The sequence below is a fragment of the Athene cunicularia genome (assembly GCF_003259725.1).
Source record: "Athene cunicularia isolate RWA chromosome 14 unlocalized genomic scaffold, athCun1 chr14_part1, whole genome shotgun sequence".
Taxonomy (NCBI): domain Eukaryota; kingdom Metazoa; phylum Chordata; class Aves; order Strigiformes; family Strigidae; genus Athene; species Athene cunicularia.
In genome coordinates this window covers 14,030,878-14,049,191 of record NW_020799118.1, presented here as the reverse complement: position 1 = coordinate 14,049,191, position 18,314 = coordinate 14,030,878, and the positions used below count along the sequence as shown (strand labels likewise).

At 46.6% G+C, this 18,314-nt stretch overlaps 2 protein-coding genes across 3 annotated transcripts in view; one reads left to right on the top strand and one right to left on the bottom strand.

The window, feature by feature from the left end:
- The window catches only part of HAGH (hydroxyacylglutathione hydrolase), a 15,959-nt gene extending 12,220 nt beyond the window's left edge, over window positions 1–3,739 (top strand). The window contains exons 4-10 of the mRNA XM_026858629.1: window positions 732–796; window positions 872–989; window positions 1,533–1,641; window positions 1,850–1,953; window positions 2,059–2,160; window positions 2,246–2,325; window positions 2,696–3,739. Of these exons, the coding sequence (XP_026714430.1) occupies window positions 732–796; window positions 872–989; window positions 1,533–1,641; window positions 1,850–1,953; window positions 2,059–2,160; window positions 2,246–2,325; window positions 2,696–2,861 (744 nt within the window). The 3' untranslated portion in view covers window positions 2,862–3,739. The remainder of the gene's footprint in view (window positions 1–731; window positions 797–871; window positions 990–1,532; window positions 1,642–1,849; window positions 1,954–2,058; window positions 2,161–2,245; window positions 2,326–2,695) is intronic.
- Window positions 3,462–16,911, bottom strand: CIAO3 (cytosolic iron-sulfur assembly component 3). 2 transcript variants are annotated; one of them, XM_026858625.1, is made up of 11 exons: window positions 16,819–16,911; window positions 15,169–15,312; window positions 14,690–14,822; window positions 14,184–14,318; window positions 13,719–13,837; window positions 12,433–12,562; window positions 12,115–12,187; window positions 8,776–8,913; window positions 7,573–7,730; window positions 6,553–6,915; window positions 3,462–5,950 (listed from the first exon to the last, which is right to left on the bottom strand). In XM_026858625.1, the coding sequence occupies exons 2-10, from the start codon at window positions 15,184–15,186 to the stop codon at window positions 6,677–6,679; spliced, it is 1,143 nt and encodes a 380-aa protein (XP_026714426.1). In that variant the 5' UTR covers window positions 15,187–15,312; window positions 16,819–16,911; the 3' UTR covers window positions 3,462–5,950; window positions 6,553–6,676. The 2 variants fall into 2 exon arrangements, with proteins under 2 accessions (XP_026714426.1, XP_026714427.1); XM_026858626.1 differs by having other exon boundaries at window positions 3,462–5,322.
- Window positions 16,912–18,314: the final 1,403 nt, after the last annotated feature.

Sequence of the window (18,314 nt, the reverse complement as noted above, 5' to 3'; positions counted from 1 at the left end):
GTCCCCACACTGCCCTAACCGTCACCTCCCAGCCCTCCCCGTGCCCCAGCTGGAAAACTTGCATACCCCAAAGCAAGTAAAAATAACCCAAAATTAGGGTTTGGATTGCGTCTCCCACGCGAAGTCCTGGTTTTCCAGGAGTCAGCTGGGGGCAGGCAGGGAGGGCAGCGGCCGGGGTCACCCCTCGCCGCTGTGACCCCAGCCCGGCGACCCCCTCGTGCCGACCTCGGCCGGTGCAAACGCTGTCGCGGTTTTTAAGCGTTTGTTGCTGACTCAGACGTTTCCTTCCTCTTCGAGGAACGTAATCAGGAGCAGCCGGCGGGTTTGTGAGTAGTGATGAATTTTAAGTTGGCGTTTAAAGGCTCCTGGCAGCGGAGCTGCGGGGTTGGCAGCCCCGCGCGGCCCCTCGCCATCGCCAGGGTGGGTTCCACAGCCATGGCGGTGACTCCGTGTGAAAGCACTGGCCATAAAACGCCGCTGTTCCCGTCCACCTGCTTTGCTCCGTGTGACCGGGTCAGGCGTGGGGAGCTGAGCCTTCCTCCCACGCTCATCCTCTCACTCTCCAGCTGTTGGTGTTGCCCGTTTGCCCTGCTCTGCCCTCACAGAGCAGTGCTGTACGGGACGGGCATGGCGGGCGCTGGCTGTTCATGGCAGCGCGGGGCGGCTGTAGCAGCCACGGTGCGTGTGTCGCCTCTGTGTGCTCACCTCCTTCTGCTCTGACTCCATTTCAGTTGCTGGAAATCATCAGGAAGGAGGACGTGGCGCTCAGAGCGATCCTCACCACCCACCACCACTGGTAAGATTCACCAGGGGTTGGGGACAGCCGTCCCGGGTGCGGGACTCGGTGTCCATCCCTCCCCTGCTGCCGCAGGGACCACGCGAGGGGCAACGAGGAGCTGGTGAGGCTCTGCCCAGGTCTGCGGGTGTACGGTGCTGATGAGCGGATCGGGGCCCTGACGCACAAGGTGACCCACGGCCAGGAGCTGACGGTACGTGGCTGTAGGGACGGCGGAAGCACCATGGGGCTCGGTTCCTACTGCGTGCATGGATCCTGCCCTGCTGTGGGGAGCGCAGCCGGGCGATGGCACCATGCTGGGAGCTAATGGGGTCGGTGCCTGGATGGGGCCATGCTTGGGTTCCCTGTGCCAGTTGCAGACATGGCACCATGGCTTTGGGGCTGGGACTGGAGGAGAAACCTCATCCCGTTCCCTTTGGGATTGCGTGGGGGGGACCCAACCCTGTTCTGAGGCCCTGCTGTGCTTGGGTTCCCCATGTTGTGGGGTGGTTGCAGACATGGCACTGTGGATTTAGGGCTGAGACTGGAGGAGAAACCTTGTCCCATTCCCTTTGGGATTGTGTGGGGGAGACCCAACCCTTTCTTGAGGCTCTGCTGCCAAACTCCATGGGGCAGACATGTGCAACTCACGGAAACCACCATCCCCAGGCATGTCTGTGACCTGCTGAGCCCCGGGTGGGTGATGCTGTGGGGTTTGGGGAGGTCTGGGGGGCGTCCTGACCCTCTCTCCCTGCAGTTTGGGGCCATCCGGGTGAGGTGTCTCTTCACCCCCTGCCACACCTCAGGCCACATGTGCTACTTCATGTGGGAGGACGGTTCCCTGGACGCTCCGGCTCTTTTCTCAGGTATCCTACCCTGCTGCCAGGCACGCTGGGGGTACCAGGGATGTGGGGCGTGCTGCCTGCGTGCTGCCTGCATGCTGCCTGGCTGCCCGTGCTCAGCGCTCACGGGGAGAATCCAGCGGGGGGGGTGGGGGCTCCCACCCAGCCCCCCGGCCCTAGGAGCAGGGCAGGGTCCCCTCTGTGCTCGGACCCCCCCCCCCTTTCCCCACAGGTGACACCCTGTTCGTGGGAGGCTGCGGGAAGTTCTTCGAGGGGACGGCGGAGCAGATGTACACCAACCTCACTCAGGTCCTGGGGGCTTTGCCGAAGGAAACGGTGAGTGCCCCATATCTCAGCTCCAGCCTGGGGAAGGACCTCAAAATTGGGAAGGGGCTCAAGGGTGGCATGTGTGACACCGGGTGCTTCCTGCTGGCGTTGCAGAAGGTGTTCTGCGGTCACGAATGCACTGTCCGAAACCTCAAGTTTGCCTTAAAAGTGGAACCAGAGAATGAAATAGTGAAGAAGAAACTCGCATGGGCCAAAGTAAGTGACTGAGCCACTGCCAGGGTGGGGGCAGGGGAGGTGTTGGGTGCCGGCAGGTTTTTGGACATGTCTGGTTCCTCGGCAGCAGCGGGATGACGAGGACCTGCCCACGGTGCCCTCCACGCTGCAGGAGGAGTTCCTCTACAACCCCTTCCTGCGGGTCATGTAAGCGGCAGCCGTGCCTGGGCGGCATGAGGGGCCCCGACTTGAGTCAACCCTGAAGCGGACGGGTCCCAGCTGGCTGGTCCTGCCCCCAAACTCAGCTCCCCTTTTCCCTCCAGCATCACCCCTTCTCCTGTGGCTTCGCTACCCGGTGGGAAATACAAGCCCTGATGGGGGTGTGGTGTGGTGTAGTGTGTGTGTGCCGGGATGTGCCGGGATGCAGGGTCCTGCAAACAGCCCCTCAGCATGAGGATGTGACACCCCTGATGTCCATCCTAGCGGGGGGGGGGGGGGGGGGGGGGGGGGGGGGGGGGGGGGGGGGCGTGTCTCCATCCCGTCCCCCCCAGTCACAGCAGAGCTGCTCTCCTTGCAGGGAGGAGCCCTTGCAGAAGTTCACGGGTAAGACGGACCCGGTGGAGGTGCTGAGGACGCTCCGTACCGAGAAGGATAACTTCAAGAAGCCCAAGGAGCTGCCCAATCCCCAGGCTGTGCTCGCGTTTGACTGGGGCCTTTTCAGCCCCTTCCTTGAGAAGAAGTGAGCGGCTGAAACGCAGCATCCCTGTCGTGGTGGCGGCTTTTCTGCCCCGCGGCCGGCTGGCTGCAACTTCCTCCCATAAGACTCGGCAGTTGGGAAGTGTTTTTTATCTTTTAACCTGCTCGTTTCAAGGCTGCTCTGCTGTGTCCCCTCCAGCGCCCATGTCTGGCTCCCTGAGGCCTGCGGGAGCTCTGCTGAGCTTCCTTGGGGAAGAGAGTGCAGGGGAAGGTGCTTCAGCCCCCCCCAGCCATGGGTCGGGGGGTGTTTTGGGGGGTAGAACACCCGTGTTCACAATGGTCAGGTTGGGGGGTGTGGTGTGGGAACCAGGACAGAGCATGGAAAAGCTTGGGACTCTTGAGGGGCTGCGGTGCTGGATCCCATGGCTCCTCCGGGGCTGTAAGGCACTCCTGCCTGCACTCCTGCCAGACCTGGGTGCTTCACTGCACCAGGCCCTCCCTTGACCCGTCTTAGGCCAAGCAAGGGGCAGCTGGTGAGTTTTTCACTGGCGCTCAGCAGCACCTGTGTGACTCCAGACCTAGGCTAACAGAAACCCTCTTTGCAGTGGGGGTTTGGGTATTTTTTCCCCCCTTTTGGTTTTTTTTTCCCCTTATTTTTATAGCAGGCTAACATAGAAACATCACGTAGGGATCTGTAATGTGATCACTGACTTACAGGAGCCGTCCAAACCCCTCAAGCCGTGCGGTGCGCGCTCTGGTGGAGGTCAGGCCTGGGGGAGAGCATGCTCTCACCCACTGGCCTTGTGAAATACTTCTCAAGGTATGACAGTTTTTAGGCAGCAAACAACGTGTGCTCCACCCCCCCGAAGATAAAAAATTGGAAAAGAAAAACATTTGGCTGCAACTCACATTTACATTGCCTTGTCTTTAGAAAAAGAGGTGGGGAACAGCTGAGTTTAAGCCTTTTCAGCCTTCAGTTTGTGCAAAATCAGTACTGTATTTTATTTTTTTTATGTCTGAGAAATGCATAAAGCTTTTATTTGCAGGTGGTGGGGAAGTGCATTACAAATCAGTAGGGTTTTTTTGGGAAAAAAGGTAGAGCTTGATGATAGCTCTGTAAATAGGTGTGAAAATTCCTCTGAAGGATCTGGGCAGGAGGTTCCATGTGGGAGAGTCTCTGGTTTCTCCTTTACCTCAGAGTGCAGACTGTGTGCAGCTGTCTTGGTGCTGCCGAATTTACACCCATTCTGGGTAGTTCAGGTGAAAACACGGAGCAGAGGAGCTGGTCCTGTAATCCTTTGCTGCGTGTTGTCATTTTAATCAGTGTTGATAATAGATTGCATAGCTCATAACACTGGAATTGAGTTTTCAGGATCTTTCATGCATGGACTGTGGGCTGCACCCATTACTGCTGAAGCCTGGTTTGTGGCAGTTTCTTCCCTTACTAGAAACTAGATTAAGGTTTTCTTTTTTCCTTTTATTAAGTTATAGTGTTAGAATTTACTCTCCCTGCCAGGAGAGGGAGAATTAGTCCTGCTGCACAAGTTGCCTTGGTACTGTTGCCCCAAGCTGCTCAGTTTAACTGTAACTGTGCAGTTTGTAGGTGTTACCTGGGGGCTCCTCTGGATGTTTATTTACACTGGGAGCAGAGGGGCACCCCTGCGTGTTTGGGGGGGGTCCCTGAGCCACCACCCACTCAGAAGCTGGAACAGACACCCAGGAGCACTGCGAGGGGTGAGTCCTGCAGTGGCTCAGGCCGTGTGCATGCTGGTAACGGGGGAAGAGACAAAAGGTGGAGCCCCCATTGTTTGATTTACAGCTCATTTAGCTTTATTTACTTGTGGACTTCTGGCTTGACGTGCATGTTCTCAACAGAAACAGAATGTGTTTCTTTCGCACTGATGTACGGTGTTCCTGCTCTTGGCCCTTCAGCGTACTGGGCTGAGTATCTCCGGCAGTAGATAACGATGTTATGGTCTGGCACAACACTCTGTTGTAGATCTGTGTCATAAATCTCTGTGGAAAAGGGCATTCACTGCCGCCTCACTTGGGGAAATGAACAGGGTGGAGAGGGGGAAGCACTAGGAGATTCTTGCCTTACAAACACTGTGAATTCACTAATTGAGCAGCAACACCTGAAAAATGTAAAGCTTTTAATTAAAAACATGAAAAAGAAAAAAGTCTTTTACAGTGTTGGCTTACTTTTAGTAAAGAGTGGAGGAGGCTCTGAGGAGGACGCAGGACAGCGCTGCTGGAGGAGCCGGTACAAGAGGCGGGTGAAGGGCTGAGCCTTGCGCTCGCCGGCGGCAGTAACACAGTCAGGGGTTTCCCAGGCTTTTCCCTGGTGGGAGTTTTCCCTGGTGAGGGTCTGGGCAAGGTCCTCTCAGGATTAGCTGCAGTAACCAGCTCCATGTTTATATTTACTCTGAAGCAACATAGCTTTGTTTTCAAGTTTTCATCCACTTAACTCTACTTTCTGCACAGTCCTTCTTCCTCACATAGCAGTAACTGGAAAAAGGAGAAATACTGAAGTGATTCAGTGATGATTCCAAGTTCATCTTCACTTGCAGCTGGAGCAGGCACAAGGAGATCCCACATCCACTGGCATCCCTTCCCCTCGAGTTCAGGTACAGCCACAGAGCCTCGCACTCCTGCCTGCCCCTCCCCAGCCACACTGCAACTCCACAAAAACTGATGTTCTCATTAAATAGACCAGACTTAGTAGCTGTTTTTCCCTGAACACATATTCTGAAAACACCCATCTGTAAAAACACTGACAGCACGACAGACACCCGTCATCTCCAGCAACAAAAGACCAAATCTGTTCCACAGCTACCTCTCTTGTGGCGAGGCATCAGAATATGCTGCATTAAACCAGGTGTGTTTTTACTAACCTCTTGGATTGTTCTGGTAACCTACTCATTGTAATGATTGCAGCTCACAGCAGCCTTCTATTAACTTTTGTAAAGGAACACCTTTCAGAGACACACAGGGCTTTGTCCTTCATGGGAAAGTTGTCAGTAAATTCTTACTTGAAACACTGTAAAAAGTTGCTTTCTCTGAATTTAAGGATATTATCCATCAGTAACTGGCTGCCGAGGATGGGGTAGATGTGACAATTCTGTGACTCTCTCTACTGTGTAATTTAGGGAGAGAAAGGGAGAGATGTAATTGCCCACAGTTAGAGACAATTGTTATAATTAAAAGGGGAAAAAAAAAAAAAAAAATCACTCTTGCTTCTTCTTCTGAAACATTCATTTAGGCCCCATTTCAGCCCTGCTTCTCGTGCTGCTGCTACCCACCCCCTCAAGCCAGGGACAGGATGCAGCAGGGGCTGGCAGGGGCAGGCAGCCCCTGAAGTGGAAAGCCAGACCCCAGGGTCTAATGAGAGCATTTCTAACTCAGTGAGGGTGTCCCGACAGAGCCAGCCCCAAAACCTAGTGCCACAGAAACACAGCCAGGCTGGGACGAGTAACACCATCACGTAGCAAAAAGCTCCTTGGGGCGAGGCTACAGCCTCCTGCAAGCCAACTCCTCCAGCACCTGAAATTCATCAGCTTTGGGAGGTTTAGGGGTGTAAGGGGAGCACAGATTTAGTCCATAAAGACCGCGCAGAGGCTGGGTTGCACCACTGCTCCTTTTGATGTGCGTTTTAAGTCAGTATTTGGTCTTTATTTACATTGTTTCAATAATTATAAGGCTCTAGGAATTAATACTGCCTGCCTATATGCACATTACCTTCTCATCCCTAATGAGTCAGAAACTGCCACGTCCCAGTGAGGGCTTTTAGCCATCTTTTGAGAATCCACCATACAATGGAGTTAAAAAGGCACCGAGTGTTGGGGCTTCACGGCGTCAAGCTTCACCATTTGATGTTAAATCCGGTGCTTGCTCTCTCCACGGCATGGTACTCCGTACGCAGAGCTCGGGCAGCTTTTTCCGACTCCGTGCCCCCCAGCCACCGCTCGTACAGCTCCTTTACAGTCCAGTTCTCCTCAGGAATTGTGGTCTTAAGAGACTCGTACAACCTCTCGACTTGCTGAAGCTGGTCCTTGCCAGATTCACCGTCTAGTTTGATCTGACCACCCCCATTTAAACAGCCTGTGTGCAACAAAGGGAGAAAATGTCACTGGCTTTCGAAAGCACTTCATCTTTAGCAGAAAAAAAACAACTACAGTTAATTTAATCTGCACCTGCCATTACAGAAATGAAAACGCTATAATTGGGGTTTACTCCCCATGTAAGAGGTCTAAGCAGCGGTGGGGAGCTCTGGCTCTGAGCCAAGGGCTGGGCATGAGCTGCCCACGCTCTGCTAGCCGGGTCAAAGAGGGTGAGAAGGGAGGGCTTGTGCAAAGGGGAAAAGGAATAAAATGGGTAGAAAGAGACTTTCTTCACCAGCCAGAGCAAGCGTTCTCTAAAAGCATAACAGTCAATTTTGTGCAATTTTAGAGGGAGAATCTCCCCACGTACCAAAGAGCTCAAAAAACTAGGAGGACCTCCTTAAAAGCACTAATTTTGCAAATTTTGTGCAATGGAATTTAACCATAATTACTTAAATCCTGAAGAATTACTAGCTTCTAGGTAGGAAAACATACACACAAACAATTCTGACATTCTGAAGCTGTGACTATCACATCTCAAGAATTTGACAGCTTTGTCACAATATTCAGGATGCGAGAAATTGCCTGTTATTCTTCTATTTTAGGTCCAGTTTCATACAGCTTAGGGTGTAACAGGGAAAGCCCCCAGCAGTCTTACCCGATGGGCAGGCCATGACTTCAACGTAGTGATAGGGTGATTTCCCACGTTTCAGCTTTTGCACCAAATTCTGGATGTTTCGAAACCCATACGCCAAAGCAAACTGGAGCAGGACAACCCCCTCCTTCTCCAGAGTCACCTCCTGGAAGTCCTTGTTTCTGAAGAACAAGAGTAGAGAAAAATGTCTTATCCAAATTAACTTCTATTTTAAACTTCAAAGAGCCCCATGCTAAAACAAAGCTCTCTGTGAAATCTTTTTCAAGGAATCTGTCCCAGTTCCCTGCCACCCGAGCAGAAGGGATGAAGGTAGGAGCTCACAGCTCCTTCTCCAGCCTTGTCTGAGGACCTGCCACCTAAACTGTGTTTGTGGAAGAACACCTGTGTTGAATAAACCCTTAAAAGCTAAGCAAATGGAGCCTGAACAAAAGTTTCATTGTGATGGGCCTTCTGAGTTGGCTTCAGCCAACTTATGCATTAGTGAGGCCTTGGAGGAAACTCTGAAATTGCAGTGGGTCATAAAACCAGGGAGCAAACCATTACTGAAGGCTTCCAGACTCCAGAGGTTAATGGAAATACCTGTTCCTGATAAAAGAGTAATTTGATTTTTATCAAGTATTTCATATTGAGACTCTGGGGTGTTGTTCCTTCTGCTTCCTAGGCCAGAGAATCCTAAACATAAATAATTGCTAATCAGGGCTATAATTCATTACAAATGGTATATTAATATCATAACGGGGAAGCTAGTGGAAATCTCAGCTGAACGAGCCTCCATGGCCAAGCTCCAGTGACTTGTTTTCTGTCTTACAACACAGTTAAAATAGAGCCCCAAAGCCCTGACAGATTTTTTTTTTTCTGTGATCACTACATTAGCATCAAATCTACTTTATGGCTCTGACTGCAGGTGAGCGAGCCCAGATCCAGGAGAACTCTGTCTTCTAAACTACTCTAAAAATTGTCTGCAACTTGATACTGGGAAAATCCGTCAGGCCAAAATAAAGTGCATGGGTGGTGAAGGGGCTACAAGTCTCCGAGGGAGCAGGGGCTGATTTACTGCTCAGCCACTGTGGGAGGGAGAAGCCCATTCCCATGCCTTGAAGTAAAATGTTTAACATTGCAAAGAGTTTCAGCCGACATCAGCAAGATAAGAGCATGAACAGAACTGCAACAAAAACAGGGCTTTCTGTAGGACTTTAACATTCTTACTTTAGTGGTTTGTACTGAATTGTATCCACTCGAATTCCAAAGAGCTCCTTGGCTGCATACTTGTACACGTGCTCCAAGTAGCCCCCTGAGCCACCACCGGAGTGGCTGGTGAGCTCCTCTTCGGCAGCACCACTGAGCCTGGGGGAGGGAGAGGGGGAAGAAAACAGCACTTTGAGGGGAACTTCGATCCAACAGAACAGCCAGCATAAAGGCAAAGGTCCAGGGGACTCAAAAGCAACAGAACAAGCCCCAGAGCAGCTCCCTTTGAGCTCCCAGCTTTTCCCTTTCTCCTAGGAACCCCCTATTTATAGCTCCAGAGCCCGGGGATTTAACCCTGTGCTGCCCAGCCGCCTTTGGGTCAAGCTCAGTGGAAACAGTCACGTGCCACAGCAAGGCCTGACCCACGCGCTGCCAACTTAAATCTTCACGTTATCAGAAACACGTTTGGGAATGTTTGAGTTAAAAGGGCATTTACCTGACATGTATTTTGTTTGCTTCCTGTTTAAAAACCTCTACAAACATCCTGGGTTACACTCAGAAATGGAAGGGAAATACTGAAGAAACGGTGGTATGCTGGAGAACAGAACCCAGCACAAGTCCTGGCTCAGATGAGTCATCTCACCAGCCCTAAAGCTTTTTCTGCAGCATCAACAAAAGCATGGAAAGCTCTGGTTCTGTGTTACGTCTTTTTTGAAACCAGCTCCTTGAGATGTGGTTGGTGGGATGCACAAGAGCACTGCTGTGGGGTCTCTGTGCAGAGAGGTGAAAACCCTGCGGCCGTGATTTCCTCTGCATGCAGTCACGCAGCAAAGGTGACCAAACCCAGCCATGCCAGGGCACTTCCTCCATCCACCGCTGTCCTCAGCAGGGTCCTGCTTCGAGTTCAACACGTTTTTTGGTGTTGAACAACTACATTAACAGAAGTTCTGTAATTCTAGTTCTGCACAAGTAATTCCGTCTCAGTGCCATGCCAGAACACAACCGACTATTCAGAGGTCAAGAGAATGTTTCTTGAGAACAGCTCACCAGATGGAAGCCACAACAATAGCTTTTGTTACAAGAGAATAACAAGATGAGGGATCTGCTCCGAAGCACTCATCAGGCAGCAACACTTGCATTCTGCTCCCAACAGCTGCAGAAGGGAAAACACTTGAACCCAGGCCAAAGAGTTTCAAGTCCAAGCGAAGACGTTGCCTCTTGCAGATAAAATCTCAGCTTTGGAAGAACTGCAGAAGGCAACACTTGGGCCTGCAATCACCCTCAGAAACTATTTTTAATTTGATCTTGTTTACAGGAACTGAGCTTCATTAACAAAATGCTTCAGTGTGTCTGGCCTCACGTACTGCTACTCTCTTAAACTGAGGCTGCCAGTAAGCTTCAGTGCTGGCCTGCAGCACACAGTTACACCAGCAAAAGTCCCGGGATTTCTGGCACTTCACCTCCTTTTTGCTGCCAAATGTAATAACCCCTTAATGGGCTTTTCCACGTGCTGGAGGACAAAGCAGAACAACAGCCATTGGCCTGCTGATGCGAACGCTCCAAGTTCTGAGGAATACGTGCTGTTTGTAACCAGTCAATTTACTGAGTATGTTAAAGCTTGCAAAAGGTTATAGAGGCACTTTATCACCCCAAGCATGAGGCCCAGCACTCAGAATGCACTCCTAAGAACTAGGCCAGAGATTTTTATCAAGTTATTAGACATTCAGTTCTCTGTTATAACTGACACTTCCATAATGTCATTTCCTAAGCAATCCCAAACACTTCAGAACCTTTTTTTCTCCTCAATTTGCTGCCAGTGGTATAACAATAAAGCAGGTAGAACAGAAGTACTAGTTTAAGGGAGCAACTTTTGAAGTTGTACTTTTGGGACTCAACCATGCAGATATTTATTACAGCTGAGGATACTTTTCTTTTTTGATGTGAAAACAATCTGTGCATATGCTTTGTCAGAAAAAGATACTTAATCCTGGAAAAAGTGTGTAAGAACAGATCTGTGCTAGTAAATGTGTTCTGTGAAACCTGCACCTACTGATCCACTGAAATGCAGCAGAAGGAAACTGAGGCTCTTGGCATGCACATTATTTTAAATCTATTTTAAAAATTAATAATCCCTTACATGAAAGGGATTGGACAGCAACAGACCATCCCTGGCTCACATTCTCCTTTTCAGAAGCACAGGAGTGACCAATGTTCATAACTATTAAAACTAATCTAGGAAATAGGCTGCGCATAAGGCCACGTCCCTTCACAGCTGCCACCATACAGGTGCTGATCAGACAATTCCTGTGCAAGGGCCCTTGGCTGTACTGCAGACTTAAAGCCTATTTAGAAATAAACCCAATTTCAAACCCAGTGTCACATCCACAAGGGGTACAGCTGAAAACAGGCTAGTGTCACAGACTAACCTTGGGGTATCAAAATCTCTCCTAAAAACTTAAGGAGCTTGAGCAGTAAATTTTTGAATCATATAATCATCTTTTATAATTCTTAATGGGTGCTGCACATGTAGCCTTTCTGTTTACAACATGCAAAGTGATACAAAGACATTTCTTTTAAACTGAAAAGGAGAATGCTTTGGTTTAGCATTCAGCATGGAACCGTCCTTGCATGTTAATTTAGATGAGTAAAATGTGATTTTAATGTTTCCGTAGTCACTTAGATCCCTGTGCAGTTGTCACTAAAGCAGCTGAAGTTGCTACTTTTCAGCTGAACCAACTAAAGTCTCATCTGGTTTGCACATGTTTTAGATCTCCTCTTTTTACAAATAAAGACTCCAAGAGATTAGCTGAGTGACCTAAATATTTCCTATTTAGGCTTTAATTCTGGAATCCCTATAGTAGCTCCGATACCTAGGAATGAGCAGAGTGCAGTAACAGGCTTTGTTTTAGCAAACTCTTTTATCACTGATCTGGATTCTTTCACTTTTCAAAGTTTGCAGGTAGCTTTCCGCAGGATTCCACCAGCTCTAGTCTAACAGCATTTGAAGTAAATGACCGTCACACAATTTGTGCTTCTCTGCACAATTATTTTGCCATTATACTCTTACTGAGCTAATTCTAGCAATCCTGCAGATTTACAGTGAGAGCTTCTAATCCTTGGGCTACTAAAAATCTAGAATCTAGTTGCAGATTCTCCAAAAGTGGAAATCCATCATTTTCTATATATGTAAGTATTTTAATGCACAATTGTGCTGATTCAAGCAGCCCAAGAAAGCAAATCAAATGCAAACATGTGCAGCCTTGTGTAGAACAGTAGCGGAAAGGCAAATTCTGTTGAAGAACTCTAACTACTGGATGAAAAAGAACATGACTGAAGATACAAATGAGGTTTTGTTCTTACGTGGTATCCAACGGAGCAGGATCTACATCTGACAGAGACACTCCTTCTTGTTCCAACAACTTTAGCACTTCTCCTAAAACAGAACCACAGACATAAAAAAGTTCTTATTTGGGGGATAAAGGAAAGCAAAATCCACAGACCAGTACAAAAGACTGCATCTGCAATTTTTACCAGGATATGATTTGCACGATTCAAGTGTAATTATACAGTAATATCCATAAATTACATCTTCCACCAGAGACAAAGAGTTATTCAAACTAGCAAATGCCTTGCTCTGAAGCTCCAGAAATCAGCTGGACTACCTCTGGCTCTGCTTACCTGTGGTGATTACACAGTCCACGTCACGAGTTTGGTACTCCTGGTTGAAAAAGTCTGGCCTTGAGGCCTCCAGCTTTTTGTCATAACAGGGCATCACTGTTACGTGGTAGATCTGGTTGGGTGTCAGGTGCTGGAAGAAAGACAAAGCTGTGGGGTTGGACTGATCAACTGGACAGCCAAGGGAGGTGTTTTCCAGGTACAAATGAGAATGATGAAACTAATGCCACCATGCCTCTGGGAATACTCCCCACTCCTACTGAACATTTATTTTTTTATATACATACATACACACATTATATATACACATTAAATTACTTCTCTCCTAGAGCACCATTTTAGTTCATAGCAAGTGTCAGCAGTGTGGCCTTTTATGGGTTTCCCCCCACCTCCTTTTGCTAGAGCAGATGGTTCAGACAGTGAGTGAAGTGAATTCCTAATTATGCAGTTAGAGAACGTGCTTCCTCTATGCTACCAAAACCCAGCCCCTGCATCAGCAACTAAGAAACTATCTAGAGTCAGACAAAAACCTCATGACCATCCAAGAAATAAGCACAGGCCGAGGAAGCAAATCATTGACTCAAGGCCACCGTTACAGTATCTTGTGCCAAATATTCTAAGTAGCTGCCAATTTTTGTAAGGAGTATGCAGATGTCAGCATTTACTTAATGCAAGTGTTAAACCACTGCTCATTAATGGACAATAAATCATACAATCAGAAGTGCCGCTTAAGTTTCTTACTGGACAAATCTAGGCTATTAGTACAACTAGTCTTTAAGTATCAAATTTATATTTGGAAGGATTCCAAAGGTTAAAGACTGAGAACAGAACTAAGTCAAACTGAGACAGAACATTAAGTTGGGAACGAGCAAGTAATTTTTAGACCAGACATGATCTGCACGTATGCACTGACAGAAGTTCTGTCTTAAGATAATTTATTTTAAGTTATTCACCAACTTTAAACAACATAAAAATACCACACACAGACAAGACGGGAGCACAGACACTGAAAAATAAGTTTCTCCAGCCTTCCCAAATAACATGCAGAGGTTTGAAATAGCCCGTGCAGCATGCACTTAGTGTTACTGCTCTGGGTTGCTAACTTCTCATTAGATGAAATAGAAGTGAGAAAGATGCTGCCTTCGCTGGTTTCTGCAAGATAATTTTTGCCTTTAAACTCCGATTTAAACACTAATCTAATCTAACATGTAGCAAAATAAAAAAATATCAGCTTGAAGTATTAAATTGTAGCAGTTTGCCATTAAGCACAGTACAGGTCAGCCCCTCACCTGCTGTTCTGCAAAATGACCCTTGATCAAGGAGCCCATGACCTGCTGTGGAGACTTGGTGGTACTGATGTACGGAATGATGAAACTGCCGTGGGTTTTCTCTGCATAGCAGATCCAACCTGGCAAGAGTGTTATTCACAAATTACATTAAAAAATAACAAGCAGCCCTTCATTCTGTCCACCTTCCCCCCAGCCCCAGGCTTAGCACCCTTTAATAACGACTTTCAGCCTCACTTCCGCATAAAAAGCAAAGGAAGCGTAACAGGAGATTAATTTGAGAGATCATCAAGTAACTGTATAGATCACTACTGCTATTAACACCGAGGTGTCTATGTACCGTGAAGAGAGTAATCCTCTAAGTAAATTTATCCATTTAAACTTTTCTGACTAGCTTTTTGATTTTTTGTTCCAGTGTACTATTCACATGCCATTTTATTATTTCCATAACTAAATTTCATACCACACCTGGACAGGCAGAAGCGAGCATCGGCAAAGCCTTTTTGTCTTCAGATTGCTTTCGAAAGCGTTTTACAAACTCTCGTTGGCTCTCCAGCAGGCTGAAGTTTCTTGAGAAGGTTGTATCAAAAACGTAGTGCACACCTAGGCAGTACAGCATCTGTGTTAAAATTCACAAGAAAGATACGGCAAACTACCACAGAAAGCCTTCAGTCAAAGCAGATTCAAACTGCACATCTTATTTACAGGTAGCAAGCTCCTTTTGAGAGTGAAGCTTTTTCCTTAGCCTGCACAGCGAGGCGAGCAGAAGTGACAGGAGGACCGGAAATGTAAAATTTAAAGTCCCTTCCTTCCATCACTCCAAGTTTATGATGTGACTGAAGTTGCAGACAGTTCGCATTTTAGTTAATGCCAATTACTACAAGATGAGTCCCCGGGGAGATTAAATCACATCAACCTCCACGTACGCCACAGCAGCACCCTCTGTGACTCACGGAACACAGTGCCATACTTGCCTAAACTCTTGAAGAATGCAGTTAACTTCTTTGCTGTTTCCAGAACACCCATTTTACATCTTGCAGCTAGTGAAGCTCTGGACTGTGGTGAAACAGAAACCACCACCAATTTCTGTTCACTGGGAGAGGCGGTCTTTGAGAAAAAAACACAAAACAACCACAAACAAAACCCAGCATTATTTAGACAATATTAATACAGCAGATGCAAAGCTTTCATCACACTATAACATCAGAAAGCATCTCCTGGCTTAACTCTGATGTCAGTAACTTACTACACTAAAGACCCTTTCCAAACCCAGGATTACTTTGTAAAAATCGGAAAAACCACAACAGTGCACTGAGAACATCCTCAGATCCTTCAGCTCTCTGAAACCAATTTTTATGTGTGCTGTTTCCACGTGTGCTTCTGCAGATACACCATACCATTCTTTAAAGACTTTCAAACTCTGCAGACTACCTAGCCATGACTTGTGACCTACCTTGTTAAAAGTCAGCATTTTGCAGAGCTCTTCGTGGCTTTGTTGAGTGATTAAAACACTCTCTGCTGATGTAATGCAGCCACTACAAGCTAAACAGTCATTCAGAGTAATTTTAGCCTTTTCCAATTTTTGTGCTCCTCCATCCTATAAAGAAACAGATTAGACTCAGTTCTGATCACAGTGTAGATTTACATAGCACTTTTTCCACCTTTTACTATATTTAGTAACAAAGACGTTGTCCTTTTCATACTCTCGGTTTATCATTTTTAAAAAAGTATCTTTTATTTTTAGTAAGATGAGAAAGAAGACAAGTATCTTTGAAGTTTGCTGCTTTTAACAGAATTATTTGGCACATCGATGCAAATATGCTGAGGACCTTCAGGGAAATTTTAGCAAGACCAAGAACATAATTTTCACTAAATAAAGAACAGTTGCTTAGGCTGTAATTATTTGTGCTCTCTGGTGGGCTAACATTGCTCCAACACACTGAAATTATACTATCCCAGAAGCAAATAGGGTCTATCTTGCTCGATTTTTCAACTTGTGGGTGGCTGAAGACTGCTATTTTAACCACAAAACTGTCGATCAAAGGGATCCTAAGCCCTTCAGCACCCACCTGCAGTGTGCATTGAATATCACCCTGGAGAAAGCACCTCTATCAGATGCTGCTCACGTTACTAAACACCACTGGAGCTGTTTCTTCACAGGAACTTGAATTTTACTCGTTCTAAATAGATTGTGTGACCAGACTATAAGCTCACTAACATTTTTAATTGATACTGTGAGTTCTGAAATCTTCCGTGCAAAACTTGCACGGACACTGATGGGAAAACTGCATGGCAGTGTATCAAAAAAACAGCATGTGGCTTGCCACTGGAAATATTTTTCATAATATCTGACCTGAAAAAGTCAGTTCTCCCGTGAGACTCTCCTCTTAAATGTCACTTCTCAAAAAAGTCAGAAACAGACCAAGCAATTAGGTACTATTAAATTAAAATTTTAAAATAAGAAACCAGACTCCTTTGGAAGCGCTGTATCCCCCTTTTTTAAGCCAAAAGGTCATCATATGCCTAAAGTTAAAAGTTCTAGATGAATTCCCACCTTGGCTAACTAAGAAATGCTAACCTTTCCTTTGCAAACAGGAAAATTGTTCTGCAAAACTCAGGATTAATTTGGAAGAAGAAGGTTTATGAATTCTGCAGGCTATTTAAACAAATAATTTGAAATATTATTTTAAAAAATCAGAGCAAAATTTTAAGAGTGTGTAATTGAATCTTTGTGAGCAAGTGCTCTGCTGTATGACATAATGCAATAAGAAAAGACACTGTTGTAAATAATCTAGGAATTGCTCAAACTTAAGTACTGATGGCAAAATAGACCTCAGCTTATCTGCTCTTATACTGAAAATCCTTACTAATTGTCAGTGTTTCAGAACATATAAGACAGACATAAAATCAGAATTACTGCTTATAAAACTGGGTAATAAGGAAGTTGGACTTTGGAAAAAAGATGTGAGAATGCTGACAGCAATATATCACTTTTTTAACATCTTAGTCCTCTTTGAGGCATTAATCAGCTGTAGGCTATTCAAATACTTAATAATACATTTTCTGGATATTTTACACAATAATGACGAAAAATCACACATACCTGATTGATCTGAAAATAGCTTCCATCAGCTTCAATTCTGATCTTAGCTGCTGCTTTTCCAGGCTTTTTTTCCACTTTCACAGGCTTGATACATTCCTGAAAATGAAATAAAGCCCGAAAAGGAGGAGATGAGCAATGAAGAGGTAGATTTAATGCAAACTAGAATTATTAAACCCAAACACTAGCTCTAGAGCGAATGCTGCTTACTCTCCCTTAAGCTATGATGGATTTACTTAAAGCATTTATAACCCCCAAGGGAAAGCGTAAAAGCAAAAACTTCTTACCCCTTTTTTACAGAAGGAACATTTTTCCGGCATCATACCAAAAACAGAGGACCTTTCTGAAGAACACAGCTGTGTTTTACTGAGCCTTGAAAGGAACAGAGGCTTGCCTGCACAGTCCTCCTCTCTAAAATCTTACAGATGATCGTGCATTCTTCACTGCAAATTTTAACCAACAGAGGCGTGGTCACTACAGTCAACATGTGGCTAGTGCCAATGAAGTTTCACTTCATGTCGAAAGGACTCTGACGACCTCAGATGGCCTGCTTCCAGTTTTCTGTATTGTTCTGTGATGAAGTCTCAAGGGTGTTTTTACATTTTGTGCAATTTTTATTCTTTAGGCACCTTATGACTCCTTGTCCTATTTCCACAGCTAGGATTCTCTTTGCCTTTTACCATCCTGGCTCTGCCAACATCTTCAGGTTTCCCCCCCTAAATTAATCAAGCTGTACTATATTTTGCAAAATGCAGAGACTAACAGGAATATATTATGATTCTTCAGTTATGCTCACTGAATAAAACAAACGATCTCGAAACAAAAAAGCAAGTTGCATTATTTACATGAAAGCCTTCTCTAGGAAACCTAAGTACTGCAAGGAGTTATGTGGTTTGCTACGCTCTGTTCCGCTGATCCCATTTCAGGATAGTTTTTCCACTGTACTTGCCAGCAAATACATCCAGGATTAGTATTTTGTACTTTTGCTAGTGCTTGAAGACTATAAAAGGAATAGTCTTAACCTGTCCTTGCTGGTCATCCCCACTTCTCTGCCACCTGCTCCTGTATGCTGGCACCAAAATCTGTGTGGATGAGTGGTGCACAAGGAAACCTGGGTCAGGCTTAAGCTTTTTTTCCGGAGGGTCCAGATGAACATTTAATAGGGCAGTTTCCAGATCGGAGTGGGAATGATTTGGCTGCTGGGCCAAAATTTCTCTCTTTAGCTGCTTACAGAGGTTTGCACTGAACAGGGTTGCTGCCCTCTCTGTTCCCTGCGTGATGGCTGGAAGAGACAGTGAGGTATCTCCATGCTTTTCTCCTTTTACCATTTATTTCCCAGCACCCGAAAGCCGTCTGAAAGGGCCGACCTCGGCCCATTTGCCCGCGTGCCCGCTGTGCCGCCTTCCTCACGCTGTCAAGCCGATGGGCACGGCCAGGGCTGTCACCCACCTCCCCTCAGCGACATCTTCTCACCCCCCACCCCTCGGCGGCGCTCATAG